At 43.5% G+C, this 24,141-nt stretch overlaps 1 protein-coding gene and 1 long non-coding RNA gene across 2 annotated transcripts in view; one reads left to right on the top strand and one right to left on the bottom strand.

Moving 5' to 3' along the window:
• Positions 1-1,357: 1,357 nt before the first annotated feature.
• On the top strand, positions 1,358-10,780 carry LOC146544349 (uncharacterized). Its single transcript, XR_014883758.1, has 2 exons — positions 1,358-1,653; positions 4,284-10,780. It is a non-coding gene; the product is annotated as an uncharacterized LOC146544349 (long non-coding RNA).
• The window catches only part of RCOR1 (REST corepressor 1), an 82,455-nt gene continuing 67,927 nt past the window's right edge, over positions 9,614-24,141 (bottom strand). The window contains exons 7-12 of the mRNA XM_085225660.1: positions 23,992-24,070; positions 19,124-19,318; positions 18,034-18,111; positions 17,259-17,316; positions 16,499-16,728; positions 9,614-13,979 (exon numbers count right to left, since the gene is read on the bottom strand). Coding sequence (XP_085081786.1) covers positions 13,938-13,979; positions 16,499-16,728; positions 17,259-17,316; positions 18,034-18,111; positions 19,124-19,318; positions 23,992-24,070 — 682 coding nt within the window. The 3' untranslated portion in view covers positions 9,614-13,937. The remainder of the gene's footprint in view (positions 13,980-16,498; positions 16,729-17,258; positions 17,317-18,033; positions 18,112-19,123; positions 19,319-23,991; positions 24,071-24,141) is intronic.

The raw sequence follows: 24,141 nt of genomic DNA, 5'->3' as shown, positions 1-24,141 counted from the left end.
CTGAATTTCTTTTCATTTTCTGCTCAGAGTTGCTATATATTTTCCTTTCCACAGCTGGAGCTTCATTTTGGCACTTCATCTCTGTGCTGTTGCCCTCACTTGGTTCGATTTTCTTATAGGAAATTTCCTACTGAGCAACACTGTTTTCCTAAACAAACCTTGTTCTCTTTGGTCCATCCCACCAACAGAGCCTGAGCACAGACTAGCAAAGTTCTCCACAGCATCTCCAGCAATTTACCCTTTCTCTTTAAAAGTAATCAGAGAAATATGGTATTCTTCTTGTCCCCATTTTTCATGGAGGATTTCTAAAATAAGGCCTCCTCCAGGGGTTCACGGATGCAGCTCTGAGCTCGGAACGAGGTCATTAAAGCCCAGGCACATCCCGATGTGCATTAGCGCAGCCCTGACCTTGCTTGGGGTGCGGGGGCACGCTTAGGCTGTACAGTACCAGCAGTAATTGAGCCTTTAATAAGTTGTCTCAAATTACCATAGAAGGCATTAAGGACAGGGACATTTAATTACAGTTCTCTGCTAGAGGGGGAAAAAATAAAGGCACGATGGTTTTAATTCATCCTCTGCAGAGGCTGCTCCACAGCAGGGACGGATCCCATGGCACAGCTGGATGCAGGGTGGGGACACGGGGTGCACTCCACGGCACAAAGAAACACAGGGATGGTGCACAAGGAGGAACTCAGCATCCACCCCGCTGGTCCTCTTCCCAGTCACTCTCTTGCAGCACCAAAATGTTTATAAAAGCCAAGCTGATTTCTAAAAATAAAGGAAGTACCAGTAAATGCCTGTGTATGAAATGCAGCATTTTATCTAACACCACCAACTGAACTGAACGCTGTGCTGCACATTCTGCTGTTCCCAGAATAAGCACGATGCATCTCAAATTGATTTACCCTTATTACTCATTTTGTACCGGGGTTTGCAAATTTCTCTCCCAGTGCAGAACATAATTCCTGTCTGTTGTTCACGGATGGCAGCCGGCTGACTCCAATAAATCCCACTTGGCTGGAGCCAAGCATCTACATCGTGATTCCTCCTCACCGACCAGCCAAAGCCCTACTCATGCTTCCACAGCAGTGCTAGCAGGAGATTTCCATAGTTTCATTTATTGTTCCTTTGGCCTCCTTCATAGCTCCCAATTATTTCAGGCTCCAGAGACCATCCGTCAACGCAGCGATGCTCCAGGAGGAGATGAGATGTGAGAGCTGCTCTCCCTTTGCAGTCCCTTCCAACCCGAGCCATACTACAATCCCACCATCCCAGCCAGGAATTCACCTTCGTGAAGATTCAAACACGAACCAGCTCTGATGGGAACCCAGCACCCCGCCGCCCTTTTCCCATTTCAACCCATTGTCCTTGGCTTGAGTTGGAACAGCACAGGCCGTGTTGTCAGTCGGTAGAGATTTATGAGCAATTTAGCAACGCTGCTAGAACCGTGTTTATTTTTGCGCAGTCGGTTACTACAGTGACTACGCACTGACAAGTGTCCTCAGCACTGTGCTCGGCTCTGTGCGCCTGGCATTTCCTGCTGACAAGTCCACACAGGGCTCTTATTAATAATCCCTCAGAGCTCAGCATTCACTCGCAGGGGCTCCTGCACTCGGCTTCCTGGCCCCCCCTGTTCAGATGGCACTGCAACAGGTGGGTACAGGAGATAATGGGGGGAGGAGGAGGAGGAGGAGCAGTTCTGCACGGAAGCCAACCTGCCTGGCATACTGATGAGCCGCCTCGGCGCAGTGCCTCGCTGCCTGGCGGCAATCATTTCCCCAAACCTCCCTACAGTGGTGAAAACACAGCGCAGTGGGAACGCCATGCGTTAGCAGTGCCTCTTCTGTAACTCTTCCTCACACAGCCCAGTCTGCTGTGCTCCTCACCACCTCGGGCATCCCAGGGAAGGGATGTGGGAGCCTCTTCCCTGTCCCAGGGGTGCCGCAGATCCTGGTGCCCCCGCCCTCCTCCCTCCCCCCCAGGCCTCAGCAGCAAACCACCCTTTGCTATAGGGACTGCGCTTTTAGCACCTGAAGCCTCTTTTCTCAACACTGCCAAGTAGAGGCATAGTTGCAGAGGCTGCAGAAATGCTCTCATTTCGTATTTCTTTCTTTCTTTCTTTTTTTTTTTTTTTTATTAGATTAGTTCAGGGATCAGAAAATGAATGAGTTTAGCTCCAGCCCCGCAAGCCTGCTTTTCCTCCGGGCAGCTAAATACACTGCTCTGCTTGCTAGGCAAACATTTAATCACTGCCTGCAAGCAGTATCCTCCACCACGGTGGGAGATGGGCTCTTGCCATGCTCCCATGGGCACAACAGCCACACGCATGTGTTTATTTCCCATGCAAGTTGTGGCCAACACAAGGACAGGTACAAAGAAAGGAAATCAGTTTTGTAAGAAAGAAGCCTTGTAAACTGAATCATATTAAACTTACAAAGTCAGAGCATCACAGAATGGCTTGGGTTGGAAGGGACTTCAAATACCATCTTGTTCCAACCCCACTGCTTGCATTTTTCAGTGTAACAACAAATCAGAAACCTATCTGATAATATAACTACCAGACAATTCATCCCAGAAAACACAGGTGAACACTGTTATGTGTTGATCAATACCAAGCATCACAGTATTGAACAGAGGGTGACAAGAGTGATTTTGGTTCTGTAAAGCTTGCTTTTTCACGAGAACAGAAAAAACAAAAAACACCCACACTTCATAGAAACACAGAATCATTAAGGATGGAAAAGACCACTAAGATCATCACCCAGTCAACCCCAGCCCATCCCCACACCGTGCTCACTGACCACGTCCCTCAGTGCCACATCTCCACAGTTCTTGAACACACCCAGAGATGATAACTCCCCCACCTCCCTAGGCAGCTGTACCACTGCGTCACTATTCTTTCTGAGAAGAAATTTTTCCAAATATCCAACCTGAATTTTACTCAAAATGAGTCTAAGATGCAGCCAGATTCTCATCTGCAGGTGCCCATCCGGGAGGAGGTGCCTGGTGATGGCCTTTAAGAGGGAGAGATTCAATGAGAGAGACCAAATAGAAGAAAAATGAAGGCAGCAAAGGCAACTTAGTGTTGAAGTTACTTGCTTAGGGACCTTGCGAATTCATTGTTGCTTGAAGTCAAACCTGGGCACCTTTCCAAGAGCTACAGCTCAAGAATAAATTACAGGTGTGACAGAGCGGATGTTCTGGAAGCACAGAGATATGATGAACGCCAGGGAAACAGTCGCATCAAGCAGGAGTCATTACAAATAAATTGGTATTCCTCACCCAGCACAACTTCTGAAGTGTGTGGGAAAGGGAGGAAGGGGGATTAAAGCAAGCTCTCACCAGTGCCTCCATATGTGGTTTGTCCTCTGAGCACCACTGGGCTCAGGAAGCCTGGGGAGGTCCATCAGTGAAATACCAAACTGCCCTAATGGAGGAACCATCTCACGCTGCTACAACATGAAGAACCCACGCTCCGTGTGCTGTCTGCTCCCACTAAGCTCCCTGTTAGCTGCACACATGTGCTGCTTCATGGGCTGGGGCCAGCTGCTGTCGCTGGCAGCTGTGGAAGTCCAACTGATGTCAACCATGTGGAAATCACCACAGTCAATGGGAAGACAGCTGCAACATTAAAACCCTTCCTTGGAGGGACGTGTGTGGGTCATGGACACAGAGGGTCTGGAGGAGTGACCCAGGCCAGGCTGGGGACTGGGTAGGAGCTCCCATGCAGAAGGTCTCAGGCAGATTCTGAGAGATGGATTAAGGCTATTAACATCTGAGTGGGTCAGGGTGGGTTAATGCTCACAAATCATCGCTATGGGCCTCGCTGGCTTTCAAAACTTATACAAATTCATCCCACTTGATCATTTATCGCCAGAGGCGTGGGTCCTTCACGCTTTCCAGCACAGATCATGCCTCCTCCTCAAATTATACTCATCTAGATTTCTCTTCAGAGAAAACCCCAAAATAAATCACTCGTGATTTGTAATTTATTCGAGCATTTCCCAACCCATTGGGCTATGCGTTGCTTGGATTGCCATCTGACAAGATTAATAGCTTTAGGAGCCACTGGGAACACCTTCCCCATCTCCTCCTCAGAGCTGTGCTGACTCCGGCGAGGCACAGGCTGGAAGTGCCACCTGGCAGCCCTGCATTGAACACAAGCTGTCAGGGAACAGGTTGTGCAGAAAGACATCCAAACTCAGTTTCACAGCAATATAGAAGTGACACATCCGTCACTCAGTTCTGCTAATGATTAATTGCTTTTGTCACCTTATTTCCAGGACTTCCTTTGTCAAGAACTCTCGTCTAGCCTTATAGCAGCCTGGGCTGAAGCTCCCACCTGTGCACCCTCTGTGACCAGAAGCCATGTCCCACAGAAGTCCTTCAGCTCTGCAACGTACGCCGTGTGACTCTTTCCCACATGTCAAGAACATGCACCATTTTCTTCCAACAACTCTCCATTCCTGTCATCACGCTTCTGAAGCCACAGCTTCCCAACTGGACAAGGGGTGGGTGTTTTAGCAGTAGATTTCGGTATTGGCTGGAGGTCTAGCTGGAGGTCTAGCATCAAGCTTAGCGCATGAAATAGTTTTTTCCTACTGCAGGAAGCAGAGAGGAGATGTAAGGACACATCCATGACTCTTCTTCCTGTAGGGTCTACAGCTTCTTCCCAAGCTTCTGCTGTAGGTAGTATTTAAGAGAGCAGCACACACTGCCCGGCACCACCTGCAAATATATGGCTTTCAAAGACTTCTGCAACCATTCATCAAATGCTTAAGGATACTCAATTTTCACATGCTAATTTACTTAAATGACATGTTATTTTGTCTTCACAACTGAGACACCTAACCAGCTGAACAGAACTGCTGAATCTCATAGGAATAATTAATAGATGAAAAATAAAACAAAACAAGCTAAGCAACCCAGGCAAGCAGCCCTTGGGGTCTACTGACAAAACAGCTCATTTAGAATCAAAATGGTCACACACTGGAGACATTTGGACAACCTTCTCCAGAGCTCCAGCTATTCTAAGGAAACAACTTGCTATAAAATTTGTCATAAGAAACAAATCTTGAGGTGTGTAACCAGACCCAGAGTGGGAAACAGAGCGAAGTGGTCACCCACTGTTTGGGAATGGTCACAGAGATGGGACCAAGGCAGAGGCCCTAGATCCAAGTCAGTTTACAGCCAAGTCTGCCATAAACATCAAGGAGCAAGACAACATCAAGGGCAAGACCTTTTGAGCATCAGGGAACATCTATTGCTCCTCTACAACTGTGCAACATTAACTAAGTTGTTACCGCACAGGCTGGCAATCCAAGCCTTACCTGGGCACTGTTTAAGGACTTAACCTCAGTGGGAAGGACAGAAGGACTCACCTAATGCAGACAACTAGTGCAGACAGCACTGCTATCACATGGACATTGCTGCCCTCCACTCTGAGCTTACAGGTGAGTTAATGTTGACTTAATTCTAGCAGAAATAAGCAGAAATTATAGTTTGCTCCTCCTCCATGAGCATATTAATGATTCTGTGCTGTGAGTCCCCCCAGGCGCACAACCTTTACCAGGTTCTGAATTTCTAAACAAAGGCTTATTCTCCCAAGTGTTTATGGGCATTAAGTAAACATTACAGTTTTTAGTGAAGTGCAAAGACATTTGAAACCATCTCAATTACTCAGCTTTCATTTATGCAGCACTGTGGCCTCCCCATCCCAGGAGGCTGGAGGAGCAAGGTTGAGTTACTAAACAAAAAAAATCCATAGATGTACCTTTGCAAGAAAACAGAAATGAAGCAATGACTCCACTACCCTTTCATAGAATCACAGAATCATTAAGATTGGAAAGAGCACTAGGATTATCGAGTCCAACCATCAACCTATGCCAACCTATGCCTGTGACTGCTGTGATCCAGGAAACGACCACCTCCAGTGGGCAAGGAGCTGACTGTATGAATTCCCTCCTCAAAGACCTCCCAAAAGGTTCACCAACCAGCAAGCACAAGAAGAGGCACCAGACGCCCTCTCCACTTGACAAAGCATTGCTGGAATCTTGCTGCTTCATCCTTTTGCTGGCAGGGCACAGCTTTCCTTGTCAGTTTCTGCTTGACCTGAGACACTAACAAGATGCTGGCAGGTAATCATTTAAAACTGCATTTGCTCTCTAAAGATGTGAAGTTATTTGCTTTCCCCAGTCCAACTCTAACTGCGGACTGTGGCAAAGCTGCTGAAAAGGCTCAAATTAGGCTCTGTACAATTTAGTGTCTGTAAGCACGGGCAACTCATTGCAGAAAGACTTGCAAATTTAAAGCATTAAATAAAAATATCTCAAGAAACCCAGCAGAAGCTAAGGAGCAATTAATTAATTTGTATACATCAAGTTTTCTCCTCCTATTTCAGAAGATTTTCTAAGCATTGGGAGCCAGGTGGGCAGAAGAGAACAGTGACTCTCACATTACTGCAATAAACTAAAGACACAAGGCAGTTCATAGTTATTTATTACACTTCCTTTTCCTTGGCGCTGGATTGAGCCACAAACCTGGAGCCGTGGGCAGATCCCAGCGCTCCGTGCTAACGATGCACAAAAATAAGACAGGAGTTCCTCCTGGAGGAAGAGAAGCCATCCATCCATGCCTTGGGCTAGAGGCAGCGCCGGTAACAAATCGCTTGACTAGTTTATCTTCCTTATGCCCGTATCACAATTCTCTCAAACTATTTTTCTGCTGCTAAGTCCCAGCGTGGTCCTGGGTCACTCAGTGGAAGTCAAACCGAGCAGTGCTGTGATGGAGCACAGCCTGGGGATCGTTTGCTTCCAAGCGTGGCACTGCTGCACCTCGCCTGATTAATTGTGAAAGCGGGATCTCTACACAAATCGTTTTAAAGGAGAATTTGATTAAGCTTAAAAAGTGTCTTCTAGGAATATTTGTGCCAGCGAGACTTGATCACACAGGGAAAAGACGCAACAAAGGGAAATTAGCTTGAAGGAGAATATCCAATTAACTGCTTTTCTTTCTCAGCTACATTAACAGAGCGATAAAAGAACATTCTGAAATCCAAACAAATTTCACAGCACAATATACTGATCACAAAGTCACTTAGGCATCAGCAAAGCTGTCCCTAAAGTTGTAGTGGAAAGGCCAAAGATAATGGAAAATTCACACAAATAACACTTTTATCGCTGGTGAATTTGGGCGTTCCTGATTGGAGGTGTTTCTTCAAGAGAAGTGGGACACGTAGCCCAAGAGAATAGAAAGAAATTGGGATCAGTGAGGTTTTTCCCCCTTGGCACAAGTATATTTCCAAAGTTGATGTACAGTACCAAGTCATAGGAACGCCAGCTGTTAAAATTTGGGGCCCTCCCAAGGACATCCTTGTCTAGAAACTGTCTGAGTTCACAATGCTGGTCCATACTTCCCATTCTGCCTCGTGGCAGGAAGCAGATTTAATCCTCCTTCACAAGGAATAGCATAGGACAGGAGGACAATCATAGGATCACTAAGGTTGGAAATACCCCTATGATTACCTACTCCAACACATCCTCCCACCACCAACACGGCCCGCTAACTATGCCCCTCAGTGCCACATCTCCCCAGTTGTTGACTGTGGATATGGACTCTCTCACCTCCTTGGGCAGCCTGTGCCAATGCTTCACCACTCGGGATCAAGGAGGGACCCTCTCTACAGGAAAGCAGGACAAGAAATTCATTTATCAGTGCTGGAGACAGACAAGCCTATGGGACGTGCCAGGCTGCAGTTTGGGGAAACGCTTAGTAAGTATTGAAAACAAAATAAACAGGTTCTTCCAAACCAACTCTTCCTCAAATGAATTATTTCATCTTATGTGAAGACAAACAGAGCTTTGCCATGCACAGGTCCATCACATCACCATCCCCTCCTGGGAGCATGGCCGTGCCCATCACCCGCAGCTAAGGCAGAGCCCCGGGTGGGAAATGAGCACATTCAGGATGTAATGCATTAGATCAGTTTTCAACATATAATTTAGGACTAAATTAATTACACCCTAGAAAAGCTTATTTTTCTCTAAGGGATTACAGACAACTAGCACGGCAGCAATAACCATGCCTGCTGATGAGAGATTGACTAGTCTGGCACAAGCCTTTCTCCACCAAACCCAGCGTGCCCACTCTTCTTTTTTATTAATCCACCTCAGCTCCTTTCAATCAGGAGAAGTCTAAATCTTGCATGCACAAGGTAATAAAGAAGACTGCAGCTGCCTGGATCTCCTAATATCTTTTCCTTTTGGATATCAGCTCACTCTTGTCAGACACACCAAATCATCTTCCACTGTAAAAGCACATTCAGGTCCTGCTAAGCCATACAGCTGCACGTGCTAGGTCTGACAAGGTGCATATCTGCTCTTCCGAAGAATGCAGATGAACAGAAGTTTCTCCCATTTCTTACAAGTTTATTTTACTTCCGTTATCTCACACGCTGTCTTCCAAACTACCTTAAACTGCAGCAAAACATCCATCCAAAATGAGAACAGGTCTTCACCTCTCTCTTAAGTCATCTCTGATTGAACACCAGCATAAGCCAGGTGACATTCGTCAGCTTTCTTCTCACACCCATTTCCTGATCTCCCCAGTGCTGAGCAATTCTGTAAGTCACTGCTCTTTGCTGCCATTTTCTAGGCTGGGTGTGCAAACTTCCATGCAAACTTTCCCCACTTCAGTAAGGGAAAATTCCAGGTGATTTCTCCATTTTTTGGTAAAGTTCTGACATTCTGCATGTCACTGCCCTCAAGATTTTTCCCTTCTTGATGACTTCAGCAACAAGTTCCCATCATATTTTTGTAGTAATTCCCTCCCTGGTCCTCCAGCAAAAGCAAACAATTCTCCTACAAATGTCAGCAGCCTTTTTTGTTTGGTTTTTAAGAACACATACCTTGCTTACCATTTACTAAAAGCAACAGAGATGACATTTCTTACTGGTTCACAGACGAGGCAGCAGCCAAGCCAGACCACAGTCAGAAGGGAACAAGACAATAGGTTTGATGCCCAGTTTTCTATCCAAGGGGACACTATTTTACAGTCTCTTTATGGAACAAAAACCACGCTTGTTTGGAAGCACATTCTTGGGGAACACAAGTTTGCTTTACCTTTGCTTCAGGCAATTCCCCAAGTAAGTGTCCGGGCACAGTAAGCTCTGGGTTTCTCACCTCTCCATACCGACTGCTCCTCTTGGTTTTGCTTGGGGTTGGGGAAAGCGTGTGGGCAGGAGGCGGCAGTTTGTTTTGAAGGTTAGGGGCTGAAGGATTCATGTCAAAGAAACCCCACTGAAGAAGCAGTTACCTCCTTATAGGGCTGGCACAGCACTCTCCACTACCAGGAGACTTACAGAGATGCTTTTCACTAGAACACCCTCAACTCTCAGATCTGCCTGTCCTTCCACAACCCCAGGCCAGTCTCCATCCCCACCTCTTGCTTTTTCATACATAAAGACGTGACTAATCGCTGACCCCATACATTACTGGCACTGGAAACCCACAGCTAAGGATGGGGCAAGCCCCCGGCTGGTCCCCATGGCCAAACACGAGAGGTAGGTGATGGGTTTCAGAACGGCGTTTTACATCAATCACATCTTTACTACATGTTTTATTACATCAATGGCTTGAAAAAATTTTTATTTGATGTCAGCAAACATTGGAAATCATAGAAAAATGAATTATGTAGAATTTCACAAAGGAATTTACCCCACTATAATTCCTCGTACAGTAAAATAATTCAAAACCAAATGTTACTTTTCAGTGGCTAAGCAATTTTATAATGCTATGAACATTCATCACAGTAAGTGTGCTGAATAATAGAAAACAGGCAAAAAAGACATTTAAAATATTACTTACAACAGCATTATTACAACATACTTTCTTTAAAATCCCGACGAGTATTTTATCACTTCAAAAGCTATACAGCATTTCCATTATATTTGCAAACTTAACCTTATACATCTTTTAAAATCTTGAAAAAACTTCTTTTAAGCAATCTATAAGCAGTTAACAAAATTGATAAAATCTACATAATGGAATACTATACACTCCAGTATAAATTTTATTTTAGGAGAATATGAATGTAAACACTCATTATTATACAACATGCATAGACTATACTGACCTTCCATCTTCTGAACTGTAACTTTCACTGCAATTGTGCTTTACTATCAACAGGAAAAGCTGCATTAATCCAGGGAGTGGCAGAAAGTATTTGCTTTAGGGGCATTGCACAAGATCGCTAGATTTTGACTTGCTGAAGACAAGCTGGAGCTAAGAACTTTTTTTTTTCCTTTTTTTTTTTTTTTTTTTTTTTTTCTTTTTTTAAGAGTAAGTATCAGGCCATTTGTCATCGAATGGGGTATGCACAATTTTGTACAGATTGGAGAAAAAGAACGCAGTTATCAGAGAAATCTCTTAGGACTCTTTTTGCGCTTCACTGACTTGGGGATGGATGTTCACAAACCCAGTGTTCGAGTTAGTGTAATGCACTGCTTGGCTCATATTTGGTGTGCAAGAATACCGACAGCATTTCAGCAATTTAGAGAATAAAAACTGAAATTTAAAGTGACAATGAGCATATTTTATTACATAACATTTCAGATGTCTTTGTACAGGAAAGAAAAATGTTTGTCAGGACATTGCTTTGAGAGAGTAAGAGTTTCACTCTTAGAGCATCTATTAAAAAAGTGTTCTAGTGAATATTTATGGGGACATCCTGGTTGCAAATTCATAAAAATATATTAGGATTCCATTATCCCCATGGGTATTAAGTATATCACGACAACCACTGTGGTTGCACTACCAGTTATGGCTGCTATAGTCTTACGCGTCTGATTGTACATTGTTGCTATACTGTTAAGCACAACTGAGGCGTGTGTTTTTTTTCCCTTGGTTGTAAGATTATATTACAAAAACTGATCACCGTTTCAAACCAGTTAAACACGCATATTCAAGTAACAAGGTTGTTTAATGGATAAGTGGAAAAAAGAAGTTACCTAGCACTTTACACGACTACGTAGAAATTAAATAGAACAAATGAAATTTGTTTATGCATATGCAATACACTTTTATATCTTTAAGATTTCTAAAACTAAAACTTAAACTATCATTTTCTTTAACGATACCATATTTTGCACAATAACTTATACTTAGGAGAAATTATTTCCCATTTTCCACAAAATATATATAATTATGACATTCACATTGATAGTTTAAGAAACAAAATTTAAGTGAATATTCTATCTGATGTAGTTATCTTTGTGGACCCTTCTAATCAGAATGCAACCAGTTGATGTAGCTAATGCTTGATCCATTTTAAAAAAGGAAGAGGGTCTTCACCTAAACAAGACCAAACCATTTGAACTTTCAAAAGCTAAAATGATTTTATCGCGTTTAAAAACATAAAGAGAATGTAAAAAAACCTAAGCCTTTAAAATACAGTGCTATTATATTGTACTTCTCAACTACAATAAGATAGCTGTCAACTGAAAAGTAATTGAACAACTTTTTTCTTCCTAATATCACAAATTATACACGTTTCCCCTTACCCCTTGGGGATGAAGCCAAAACACAACTTTTCTGATCATAAGATGGACAGATTTGAGGGCAAAAACTGAGAAGTCCTCATAGGTAGCTCAGTGGCCAGCAGGAGCCCAGACTGATGAGCTCCACCAGCTGGGATGTGGGATTGCACAGTCCCTTCACACTGGCACAGATCCGTCTCTGCACACTGACATCAGCAGGAAGTTTAGCACTAGGGTGCTTCTAATGAGCAGCACTGCTTTGCACCACAACTGTCAGCTCAGTTCACAGTGCTGTTTGCCCACCTTTAGTCCTACCTCTGGCTGGCTAACAACTGGTGTCCTATCCAGCAGCAGTGGGATCAATGGGATGCACACAGGTCCACCTTCAGAGCTGCCACTTCACAGAGACAGATGCAGGGATGCTGCCACAGACTTGGGTCATGTAAGAGACTATAAGTTTCCAACAGAGAGGACAGGGAGTGGTTCCCTTCCAGCCCCTCATCAACTCTAAGGATCTCTCTGGAGCTACCAGAATGAATACACTCAGAAACAGCTGCAGAAGTGAGGCCCCTTTGGGGCTAAACACTGCAGCACATCCTAAGAAATACCCACCTGCTCCTTCACCTGCGTGTCACCACTCGATAGCTGATGATGAATCACTTTCCCCACAAGAGGAAGAGACAACCTTAGAGGTAACTGAGGCCACCTCCCTGCCTCACTACAGCTCTCCGGCAGCCAGCTGGCATTGAGCTAGCTGCTTTACATACAGAAATCTGAGCCACCACAGCACGGCCCAGCGACTCAAGCATCAGCACCAAGTTGGGGCTAGACCCCGAGCACCGCACCTCAGCTGTAGGGCAGGACAAGAATAGCTCACTCCAGGTTGCAACAGGAACAGGAAGCTGGTGCGCTGTCCTGACCCTAATCCTCTGTAGAGGAAGAGAGGCAAAGGTCCATTTCTCCGCCTGCGAAGACACTTGTTGGTTTCTTCCAACATCATTAAATTAACCATTTTTTAAATGCTTTGTGACTAGTGTTATTTTGCAGCTTTCCACCAGGCAAGAAGTAATACTGCTTCTAGCTCCTCTAAATACTGTCTGCTCGGCAGCCAACTGCCAACTGCCTTGCTCAAGGTGCAAAGTCCTAACGCAGGACTTCCAAGAACAGCTCCAGCTCAAGCCAGCTAGACAGATCACAGCACAGAGGGCTGGGGGTCTGAAAGCTGCATGCACCAAGTATTTGGAAAAGCACCTCTTAGATTTTAAATTGCATATTTTGGTTTAGAACATGAAAGCGACGTGTGCTTCAGAGGGGTTAAAATGGCCAATGAAATTAACCCGGCTCTTATCCAATAAACTTCCAAGAGACCAAAAACTACTCGAAGGTTGAATTTTGTTCTCCAACCTTTGCCCAGACTTCCAGTGGGAGAAGTAGCTTGATGTCTTTGGCAAACAGTGCCCTGAAGAGGGATGAGACACTGGGACTGGAAGTGACCTATGGTAGCCAAATGTAAAAAAGGCACATATTCCAAAAAGGAGAGGCACCAGAGAAAGTTGTTTTGACTTAATCCCGCAGAAGATCAGGAAAAAGAAAGTTGTGTAGCACTCATTTAACAAGTTACAATGCAAATGCTGAATGCCAGGGGTTAAAAAGCATATCAAACAGTTTCAGGTTACGTATTCCCTTTTGCACTAAATAAAAGCCATTAAAATATACAGGAATAAAATGCTCATTTAGGGAGCTTTCTATGAAGCAAGAACACACAAATACAGTGGAAAGAATTGCACACACCAGCAGTGTAATGAATTACTTTTACAACCTTGGAATGACCAAACCTTCAAGATAACATTTCCTATCACTTTGCATTATTCAAGATTGCTTGTTAACATGCCCTGTCATTCAGAACAAACATGACACCACTGGCATGTGCACAGGCCTCTCCTTTATAGAAAGCTCACTAATAATAGTGTCATCATAAGAATACACAGGAAGCAGAGACCACAAGGCCATGCAGCAATATGTACTTATACCCTACAGACCAAGTATTATAAGAACTCCTAACATGTCGAGTTACTGTGGGGCTGCCAAGGAGCTCCTTTTGTTTTGCAGGTTGGTCGAAATTACAGACAGGTGTTACTGGTTCTAGAAATCCCCATGCTCAAGCAGGACGTTGATGCGATGGAGAGCTGAGCTATCTGGGTGCATTTGAAAGAAAGTGGAGGCAGTATGAAGGAATGAGGGGAGATTAAGGCAGATGTAGCACAGGACTGGAAGCGTTTGCCTTTTTTTGGTAATAGCTGCTTGTCCACAGATATGATGCAGATGGCTGTCTGAGGTTTGCTAATACCTGATATCCTGGATAACACAGTAGTCAACACAAATTGTTCTAGGCTACAGCACCTTCTCATGAAGCAGACGCATATCTGACATCAAGAACAGAAGTAGCCTGGAAGGAAGGAGGAAGGGGGAAAAAAAAGAAAAAAAAAAGATATTTAGTTCACAAATGAATACACACAGCCTTTTTCTTTTATCTTCAAACTTTACCCCAAGTACTGAAAGCAGCAAGACAGCCAAATCTGGCACATGGGGAAAATCACAGCAGCTTCCCCTGTTCTGTATCACACCAGGATTAAGACCAGACCCAATACAGTCTCACCTTCCCACTTCAAAGGAGGGGGAGAAAAAAAAAAAAAAAAAAAAAAAAAAAAGAGGAACTTGCTATGAAAACAGACCAAAGGGGAAAGCCCAGAAAAGTCAGAGGGCTGACGAAGCTTTTGTTAAGCTGGGGCCAGGCAGACAACACATGCCAGAGGAGACAGCACCTGAGGCACTGCACTATTAGGCCAGCAACATCATCTCCTGCCCACCCAAGTAGTGAAAGAAGCACTCTTGAGTGCAGGCCAGGAATGCCCCTCCTAGCCCAAAGAGATCGCTTACGTGATAATCCAAGTCACACTCCTCATGCCCAGAATCACTCTGGCAGGCACCAGTGAGCCAGCTCCTTACAGCACTGTGCTTACGTTACCTCAGAAGGCAGGAGCTCTACATTGAGCGGCAAAATTTAGGTCTGATATGCTCAGAGAACTCAGTGGGCATTTGAACTCCACCACAGGACACCCTAGTGCCCCTTACTCTGGCACTGCTACAAAAAGCAGAGGGCTTGGTAATTAAAATCCTCTCCGCGCTGCCAGCATTTCCCTCCTCCCAGCAACAGCACAGCAGTTCCTACCATCCAAAAGAGGATTCATTGAGAACCATAAGCCACATCACATGGTGCTAGTTTATAGCACATGCACTATGTCACGGCTGGCAGCTCCTGCCACCCTGCGTCAGCCTGGTGCAGACAAGCTGTCCCTATCCCTTCCTGTACTGCAGGCACAGTGTACTGTTTTACAGTATCTTCCTTTTATCTGGGCTTTGCAACTATTCCCACCAGCCTGTTGTTTTGCTCTGCTTTCTACCACTCAGCACGTGCTCGACTCCAGCCTGGGTGCTTTCCGTTAGTGTGAGCACTGTAACTCCTGTCCCAGAGCCGTATCACCAGACCTTGCTGTCATGCCTCCAGTCTCCTTCCTCCTCCCAAGCCAACTTGCTTGGAATTCACCTCATTCCAGGATCCAAACACTTGGCTGCAGCAACAAACGCCAGTTCCTGCCATTAACAGACATTTGCTTTCTACCGCAAATGAGACACTCTTTTTGGATCTTGTCTTTGAGAAGCAAGAGCACATTTGAAAACAGAAAATCAGATGGCTCAGAAGATCAGCACTGACAAGGAGATACAGCTCCACTGGTCACAGGAAAAGGCAATGACATTGGCCGTTTCAAAGATGGCTATGGATTAGTACACTTGCCTCTTTGCTCCTCCTCCAATTCTGGAGAAACAGGATAATTTCATTCACCTCCTTCTAGGAATGCAAGTATTTCTGAGTTTGGTTCTGCTCTTATCTTTGGACCCAGCCCTTAGACATAAGCATCTTAGGAGAGCGTACTACTAGGATTAGAGCATACTACTAGGATTTGTGAAGCAATGAAGTTCTGCTCTCGGAGCGTCTGAACAAGAAGCAATCTACAAGTGAACCAACCACAATCAAGGCAACTTAGGAAAAAATATCCAGTAGATGGAAAAATCAATTATTTTTATTCAGCCCATGCCAGACCAAAATTTGCCTTTTACTGTTGACCGCATTTGAGAAGATGCAGCTTTTACGCCAAGCTGTCTTGTAAAACCAGCCCCAAAGGAGCCCTTGATTTTTTTTTTTTTTAAACATACAAACCTTTAAGCACAGTTTTCTTTTGCAATAATGTGTGAATATTACATTTTTATAGCCAACTTTGGTATTTAAATCAATCTCTTAGTCAACTTTAAGCAAGCATTGTCTTTCGAAAAATAGTACCTCAGTGAGCCTCCATCAAGGAGAGCAGAAAGGCTGTTTCTAGAATGCCTTCACAGAAACTGCTGTAAATTCAAGGAAATCTTGCTGCTAGGTAATTCCAGAACAAACAGTATCACACATTTCATTGTTTATAGACTTCTTCCCTTCCCTCAAGTGAAACCACTCCATGATCAAAATGAAAGACAGCTCTGCCTCAGAAGTCTGCGAGGTCTCACAAAGCCAAACCTAGAACAACTGTTTGGAGAACTGTGTGCAGGGAAAACATCCAAGTCATATAAATACCTATCAGGTTTCAGCAGCAAGAATCATTAAAATGTCTGCGTACCGATGAGATACCATCAGAGGGCTGCAGACTAAGTGCTCTCTTTCCACTTTCATACACATCTAGCATTCCCAAAAATCAATCTTGGGATCTGTAGAGCCAAAGCAAAATAATCTCAGCTGCACTTTCTTTATTTTAGAAATTAAAACTGACTCACTGAAGATACACACACACACCACACACCCCTCTATATGTATATGAACTGAGCTCAGATTGGAAACTTTGTCCTTTTTAAAATGGAATTTACCTCATCTTCCTCTTCAGACATTTTAGTGGAATTATCGGGGGATTTTACAGGCTTCTGGCTATTGGTTCCATTTGTCTCCTCTTTGCCGTGTTCTGCCTCCCATTCCTGTAGAACTTCGTCTATGTTGAAACGACGTCGGTAATTTACAAAAAAGTTTTTCACTTGCACCACAGATTTGTTACCGATCACATCAGAGATTGCCTGAAAGTCTCGTCCGTATTTCCTGATTGCTAAAAGCATCAAGAAGAAAAACAAAAGTAAAGTGTTATTTCCACAAAGACCACAAATCAGGCTCGAGTCACAGCAAAAGGATCCAAAGCTGAACTTCTGCCTAGTTTTCAAGCCCTTCTCTGATTAAACCAGCATGAAACAGTCTCAGCTGTGCACGAGGCACAATTAGGACTAGCCCCGCAGAAGGAAAAGGAGCTGTAGCAGACAGGCAGAACAAAATCTAGAAGACCTGTGTAAGTCTGCCTGTATTGCTTGAGAAGTTGCACAGACAAAGAGCAAAGCAGTGACCCCAGCAGGGTTTCCCTTTCAGAAAGCAGGCACAAGCAGAGATTATATGCAAGTGCTCATATGGTAAAACACATATTCTTGGGGAAGAGCTGACAATAGTTTCCTTGTTCAGTTCTGTTTTTTATGCATTAATAAACAACAACATCAAAATCCTTCATTAGCTGCTGCTCTGAAACAGCTATGAAATGCAAGAGATTTGATTATAACCTCCTGAAGTACAAACACACTTGTAGTGCCATACCTTGCACAGCAAGAAGCTGCTCATCTGTGGTCCAACGTGCATTAAATTTCTGAACAACCTAGATGGCATAAAAAAATTCAGATAGCTTGCATTAACATAACCAGCAACTTCCACTTGTAACAGAGCTCATAAAAGCCTCACGAAAACACAGCAATTAATTCACTGTTAGTCAAACTATCACTCATTTTAGTGGCAGCGTTGTTTTCAAAAAACTGCGTGTGGCATCAGTTCAGTTAACTGTGACACACACGGCACCTGTAAGTCACTGGATGATATAAAAAGATAGGGAACAGCCTCAGCAGATAACCAAGAGCCACAAACTTTTCAGAAGCACCTACTTGTCTTTATCACAGGCACCCTCTGTAATCTTGGTCAAATTATTTCCATCAGGAGGTGCCAGAGTTGGAAGAAAAACAGCAAAAGTACTGAGTGCCAAGAGAAAGGACAGGCCGTTAATGTACCTCCTCATTTCTCAGCACGTAGAGCAAAGCAATCACATCTCACAGGTGCATGGGGATACAACACTGAAAAAAAAATCTGGGATACTAGTACTTCTGCTAGAAACCGTTTGCACATGTAAAGCATTGCTCTTTCTTCCTCCCTCTCATTCCCACTTCCATTACACAACAACAGTGAACACGGTATAGGTCTTGATTCATCTGATAACAAGGCACTGGTCCTAGCTTACCGACCAGATGAACAGCCTTGATACACAGCCTGTAATACAGATTAGCTTTTATCTCCACAAGAAACAAGGGTCAGAAAATGATCCTACCTCCGGAAGTCTGTACTGTTCTATCCCACCTTCAAGTTTTTCTTTGAGAGCGCTGTTTGTCTGCTTGATATTTTGAATCTGTAAAGAAAATTTCATCCCTTTAACAAGGATGAAGACCTTTGGCAGGCCAGCTTCCAGAAGCCCCAGGGGAAAACACATCACCTTAGCATCCTGCTTCTCATCACCTATCTTTTCTGATAAAAAAAAATTATATGGAATAAAGGAATGTAGGTGCAATTACAGTATTAGGAGATCTTAGAAGACCCTGTTTATTTTATTCTGTCCTACCTGCAACTCGTTTGGAGCAATAACTGCTCCAACTTCCAGGCCTATATAGAGCCTGGAAGAGTATAAGATGAAAGCCCTGTTCACAGCAAGTAATGAATCAAAAACTGCTAGAGAGCTCTGCTTCTCCCAGAGCGCCAAGAAGGCTTCAGGCCAAAATACCAATTCTATTAAGTTTAATAAAGAGCTTGAGCCAGATCTCTACTTTAAAAACACTGAAAATGTTCTCATCCAGGAAACAGACTCATGTAGTAAACCTGTCCATATTAATAGATATTTGAGAAAACATTTGTTCGTAACATTTGTCCATAACCATTTAAAAGACAGACCCATCAGATTAACAAAAGGTATGTAGGAAAGTATGTGTGATGCCTGTCTAGGAAAGAAGAAGAAAAAAACAAAACGTTGGTCTGTTCCAAAAGTGCCATAGGAAAAGATAAAATTGACTGCTGCAGATTGAAATCAAACTTGTGAAATCAATGATATCTGAAGGAAATTCATAGTTAAGAGGAAGGAACTTTGAACTGTAAGAAGCACCAAGAGCCAAAAGAAGTTCCTTCAGGTCAGTGCTATGGATTTTCCGTTGCTTCACTTTTGATACAGAGTAGGCATCTCATGGAACAAAAGCATAAGAGAAGAGAGCACATGGCTGCTTTAATTTACAGCATAAGGCCAGCAGCTTGTCAATTAAGCCACATAATGATGTGCACAGTCATCATCTAGCTACACATTCCTGGGAATTGTCCAGATGTGACAGGCAGTACCAACAAAACTAGCAGTTATTCCTCAACTAAATCACCCATACCTGTCGCTTGATAGAGACTAATTCCATGTCCAGTTGTCTGAGTACAGTGGTAGCAGCTGTGGCATTGGCAGAAACGGCCTCCACATCCTCTTGAGAAAGGAACATTCCTTTGGGAGGTTTCCTCTTCGCTCTGTTCTTGGCCTGTGTACTGTGCTTCTCTTTCTTCACCTGAGGAACGGTTTCAGCGGGAGGCACCTACGAAAGATTTTATAAAACACATGCAATGCTTTAGGTGACCAAAGAAATATTCATGCAAGCTGTGGCTGCTCTTTACAAGAATTCTAGAGTGACCACAAAAAACACAATTCTAGATACCAGTCATTTTTCAAACAAGGATTTATGCACTCAGATTAGCAAGATGCTTCAGGTGCTCATTTTCGGTCATCCTCAGTTTGCAGAATGAAAGTAGCTTGAAATCGGGAAGATTTTGTTTTGCTATAAGTAGCACGTCTTACATACACTGTCTTATACAAACCTTTCTTCTAGCCAGCTTTCAACATTCACAGCAGAAGCCTGTTTCTCGGCACATTCCCATTTTGGGAATTTTCTGTCATTTAAATATTCTGGATACTTGCAAAGACTCCAAAACCTCTCTTCCTGCTTTTGACATCAGGTCTCAACACATTACTTTAGCTGAACAGCAGAAGAAAGCAAAGTGGAACTTGGAGACAGGAGAAGAACACAGCTAGCAAAGTTTATAAGGAGTTATCTTTTCTTTATGTCAGACAGGAAAAGGATATGGCAAACTAATTTAAAAGCTAAGGATGAAGGAGTGAGGTGACTACAAAGCAGTTCTTAGATCATTAAGCAATTTCTTGGAAGCTAAATTTTCCTGCCTAGCACTGATATATAATGTTCAATTAAAGTAATGCTGTTTGCCCACAAACAAAATTTGAATCTCCTTTGGAACAGGGAATACTTCACACACCACTAATTTGTATGCATTCTGGCTAAAGCAAAGCACTGGCCACACACTGCTAACAGGTATGCTAGGCAAGATGCAATACTAAAGATCCTTAAAAGAGCACGTTTGATTCCCTAATACCAAACATCTCTTCCAGAAGTTACTCTCAATGAGCAACACACACCCAAGATTTATTTATCCAGTGGCTGGAATATTGCCCAGAACACAGAGCAGAAGAAGACAGGCAGGAGGAGAGAAAGCAGGGAGGAGAGACCACACATCTGAAATCCTCCACTCAATCACTGCCAGTTTTAAAACATTGGCCTCAGTCAGCGCTATTGTTCCCCTCCTAATTTGCAGCTACATGCAGTTTCTACCCAATCTGCAGCATTTGCTCACTAGCAAGCACTAAAACTCACACAAGGTTGCACAAAGCCCCCTGTAAGCACTTGGCTCTGCCTCCCAGAGCCTGGAGAAACCCAGAGCAGCTGCAGCAAACAATATCCTGCACACTCTGCACGGGCTCAGGAGACATATTGGAGCAGTAATGTGGACAATTGTCTGTTCTCAACTTTTTTCTTGCCTCTTCTAGCATGAAGAAATTTGTGAGAGATGATGCCTAAGGCAAGCCCAGGAGCAAGAAATAACTATTATTGTTGTGGGAGATAGACCAGATTTCTTTTCTGCAGTGGAGAGTAGGGAGCAGGAGAAACCAGGCTGGCTTAGCTACAAACAAATGAGGTAAGCTCTGCACTCTGCTTCAGAGGCGAGCACTTTGATAACCGAGCCAGGTAAATTATTCAACATGGTTAGATGTTTCAGGTTTATTCATATTTCATCTGCATATAGAATTTCACAGGATCGTGCAGTAATGTCTCCCCATCAAGTTCAAGCCGTAAGGTGACCAACAGGCAATGTTGGCACTGCAAGTATCTCAGAAGCTTCAACTTTAAGTAAAAATGAAAGCAAGTTTCAGATGATTGTTTTACGCTGTGCAAAAAAAAAAAAAAAAAAAAAGTGAAGCTCATCCACATTGTGGACAAAAAGCCAGAGCTCTAGCAGAATCATAGAATCACCAGAGTTGGAAAAGACTTCCAAGATCAAACAGTTCAACTATTCCCTTACCACTAACATTTCCCGACTCAACCATATCCCTTAGTACAACATCTAAACATTCCTGAACACCTCCAGGGATGGTGACTCCACCACCTCCCTGGGCAGCCTGTTCCAAGCACCTGACCGTTCTTTTGCAGAAGAAATTCTTCCTAATGTCCACTAAAGTGAAGGTCCCCTGGTGCAACTTGAGGCCATTGGCTGTAGTCTTATCACCAGTAACACAGGAGAAGAGACCAGCCCCCATCTCACCACAATCTCCTTTCAGGCAGTTGTAGAGGGCAGTAAGGTCTTCCAGACTACACAATCCCAGTTCCCTCAACGACTCCTCATAGAGTTGTGCTCCAGATCCATCACAGAATAGTTCTTGACAGCTCCAAATACCTCTAAGCTCCAGTGATACTGCACGGGCTTTGAAAATCTACCCAATCTTGGAAACTCGTGCTTTCCTGGCCACAATCAACTCATGAAAAACAATTAAAATGCAGAATTTAGCAGCACTCCTCTATTCAGAAACTGCCACTGCTACCTAAAACACTTCATACAAACCCCTTTAATACAAAGAAGGCTTCCTCAGATTTGATGGTTTAAAAAGGAAAGACCAAGCTCAATCCATGTAAAAGCACGGGATGAAATGGGAGGCATTTCTAGGAGCAACTGCCTCAGGAAGAGATATTAAGAAAGCAACCCTGACATCTGTATTATGGAGTCACCATCTGAGGGAACCTGAGCAGCTGCAGTAATACTGAAAGTACTAAGAAAAGGGAAGACTCCCCCTCCAATGATCCCCAAAAGAGGAAACACAGATGAGAGATTTCAGATACTCTGAGAAGTCCCAGTATTTCTCGACAGCTCATACAGTAAGTGACACATCTTAAGAGCTGAAAACTGTCTCCATGGGGCTGGGACAGGGAGGTTCTTTACGGTAACAGTCTGAGGCTGCTGGTGCGTGGCTGACCAAGTCACTAAATGCAACTACCAGGAACAGCCCCTCTTCCCAGATACCTGCTCTCAAGGCATTTTAAATCAGCCCCAGGCTGAAGTACTGCAAAACTGAATTAACTCCAATCAGTCAAAGCTGGTTGTCGGCTTTGTTCCGGCCAGCAGTACAACCAGTCACTGTCCAGAAGAGCCCCCAGAAGGCTGCCTGCCCTTGCAGCCAGCGTGACTGCACACAGTTGGTGAGTTCAACTGACCTTTGAGTTGGGCTAGAGCACACTGTGGCCTAGGGCAGTGCCAAAGAGGGGCATTCAACTCCCATACAAGACTTTCTGCAAATGTCTTGATGGTAGCTATTTGCCATCTGCTCTGCTTTGGCCTTAAAGCAGAGGCAGCAAAGCTGGCGAAGAGCTACTGTTCCCCCCCCTCCTTCTACAGCAAGTTCACAGCAAGACAGTGTTTAGAGAAGGAAGCAGTAATAAAAGGGATTGAAAGGTCTGTAACAGATGCAGTCTTTCAGAAAACATAAAGTGTGAAATACTAACTAGAAATGTTTTTAATTTAAAAAAATGGGAATGAGATGATATTATTAATTATTCAGAAGACATTCTGGACAGCCACAGTATGCCACTGATACTTAGCCAGGGAAGGATCTTTCAAGTTTGGGTGTTGTCAAGGCTTTCAACAACTCAACCTCTTGTAAGAATGAATGAGTATCTTCACATTAATCCTGCTCCTAGGAAATCAGAGACACTGATGGTGGAAGGCTGTTTCTGGGAAGTCTATGGAGCACTCCACGTGGGTAGAGAACAGAACAGACCAGAATGCTATGATTTTTTCAGTTGCTTCCCTTCAGAATAATTTGTTAGAACAATTAATCTCACTGATAGTGACTGACAAAAAGCACTGCTCTAGGTCTTTGCTCTTGCCTGTTGTGCAGTCACAGTTTTAAATAATTTTAGTGCTCTTTTCCTATAAATAGCCTCTTTTAAAGATTATTAAAAAAAATAAATCAGATGTCATTACTGAGAGAAAGCAGGCTACAAGAAGCCAGCAGATGGAGTTACTTCAAGGAGAAGGCCTTAGGGTAAACGCCTTCCTGTAGCACTCACTCATACATACATACAACCCATACCGCTGCTGAATTGCAAGGTTCTTTTGTTTGGTGCCAAATAACCCTCAAGTCACATGCCTGAAAATGAAGTATATGCTTTCCAGATGAGCACCACAGAGTTAAGTTTTCAGAAGTGTATGTCTATCTGCATGGCTTCATCCAGAACTGCATGCCAACTTAAAATTAAAGCATCTCATGTGAGGTTCAAGTAGTATGTTTTAAGTAAGTATAATATTCTGCACATAATGACAAGGCTTCTTTGCCAGACAAAAACTGTCCATACAAAAACTCTCTCTCCTTTATCATTCACAACTGTACCTGCAATCCTAGCATCACTGAAACCCTCAGGACTGTTCCTGAGGATTTCTGTAGATCAGGAATTTGCCTTAGAGTCTATATCATAGATAAATACACTCCTGTTAGTCTATCTAGAACAGTTTAAAGGATTTATATGCCTTCCACCAAGCCATCCACAGAAGTGCTCCTACACCACCTCAGCAAACAGGCTGCCTTCAACCACCACTGAGAGTGCTTCAAGCTAACATAGCCAACTCTGGACATACACTCCAGACATCCATGTAGTACACTTGCATGTGCTGGTAAAGTCTTCAGATTTTCCACTTTCGTTCTCATTTATTTATACTTGTCTTGATCTAAGAACAATTCTGAAGACAATTCTTTTCTTGTATGACAACCATACAAAGCACAAATAAAGAAAATTAGATACTGTCAGCTTCTACATCAAGCAGTTAGTAAGTAAACACTTTCATTTCTACAGTAGTAATAAAAGAGTTATACCTCCTTTTTGCTCTCCTTGTTTTGTTCAACTTCAATATCAATAGGGTTATTTCCATTTGCTTCCTCCATTTCATCCTCACTGAAAGACAAAAGTAAATAGTACTGTATTACTTTGTGAGGCTGTTTTTCTGTAAATAACATACCAAAAAA

Source organism: Meleagris gallopavo, chromosome 5, assembly GCF_905368555.1.
Source record: "Meleagris gallopavo chromosome 5, MGAL_WU_HG_1.1, whole genome shotgun sequence".
NCBI classification, from domain to species: domain Eukaryota; kingdom Metazoa; phylum Chordata; class Aves; order Galliformes; family Phasianidae; genus Meleagris; species Meleagris gallopavo.
Note: the sequence above shows the minus strand (reverse complement) of the source record. Positions and strands in the feature narration are given on the sequence as shown.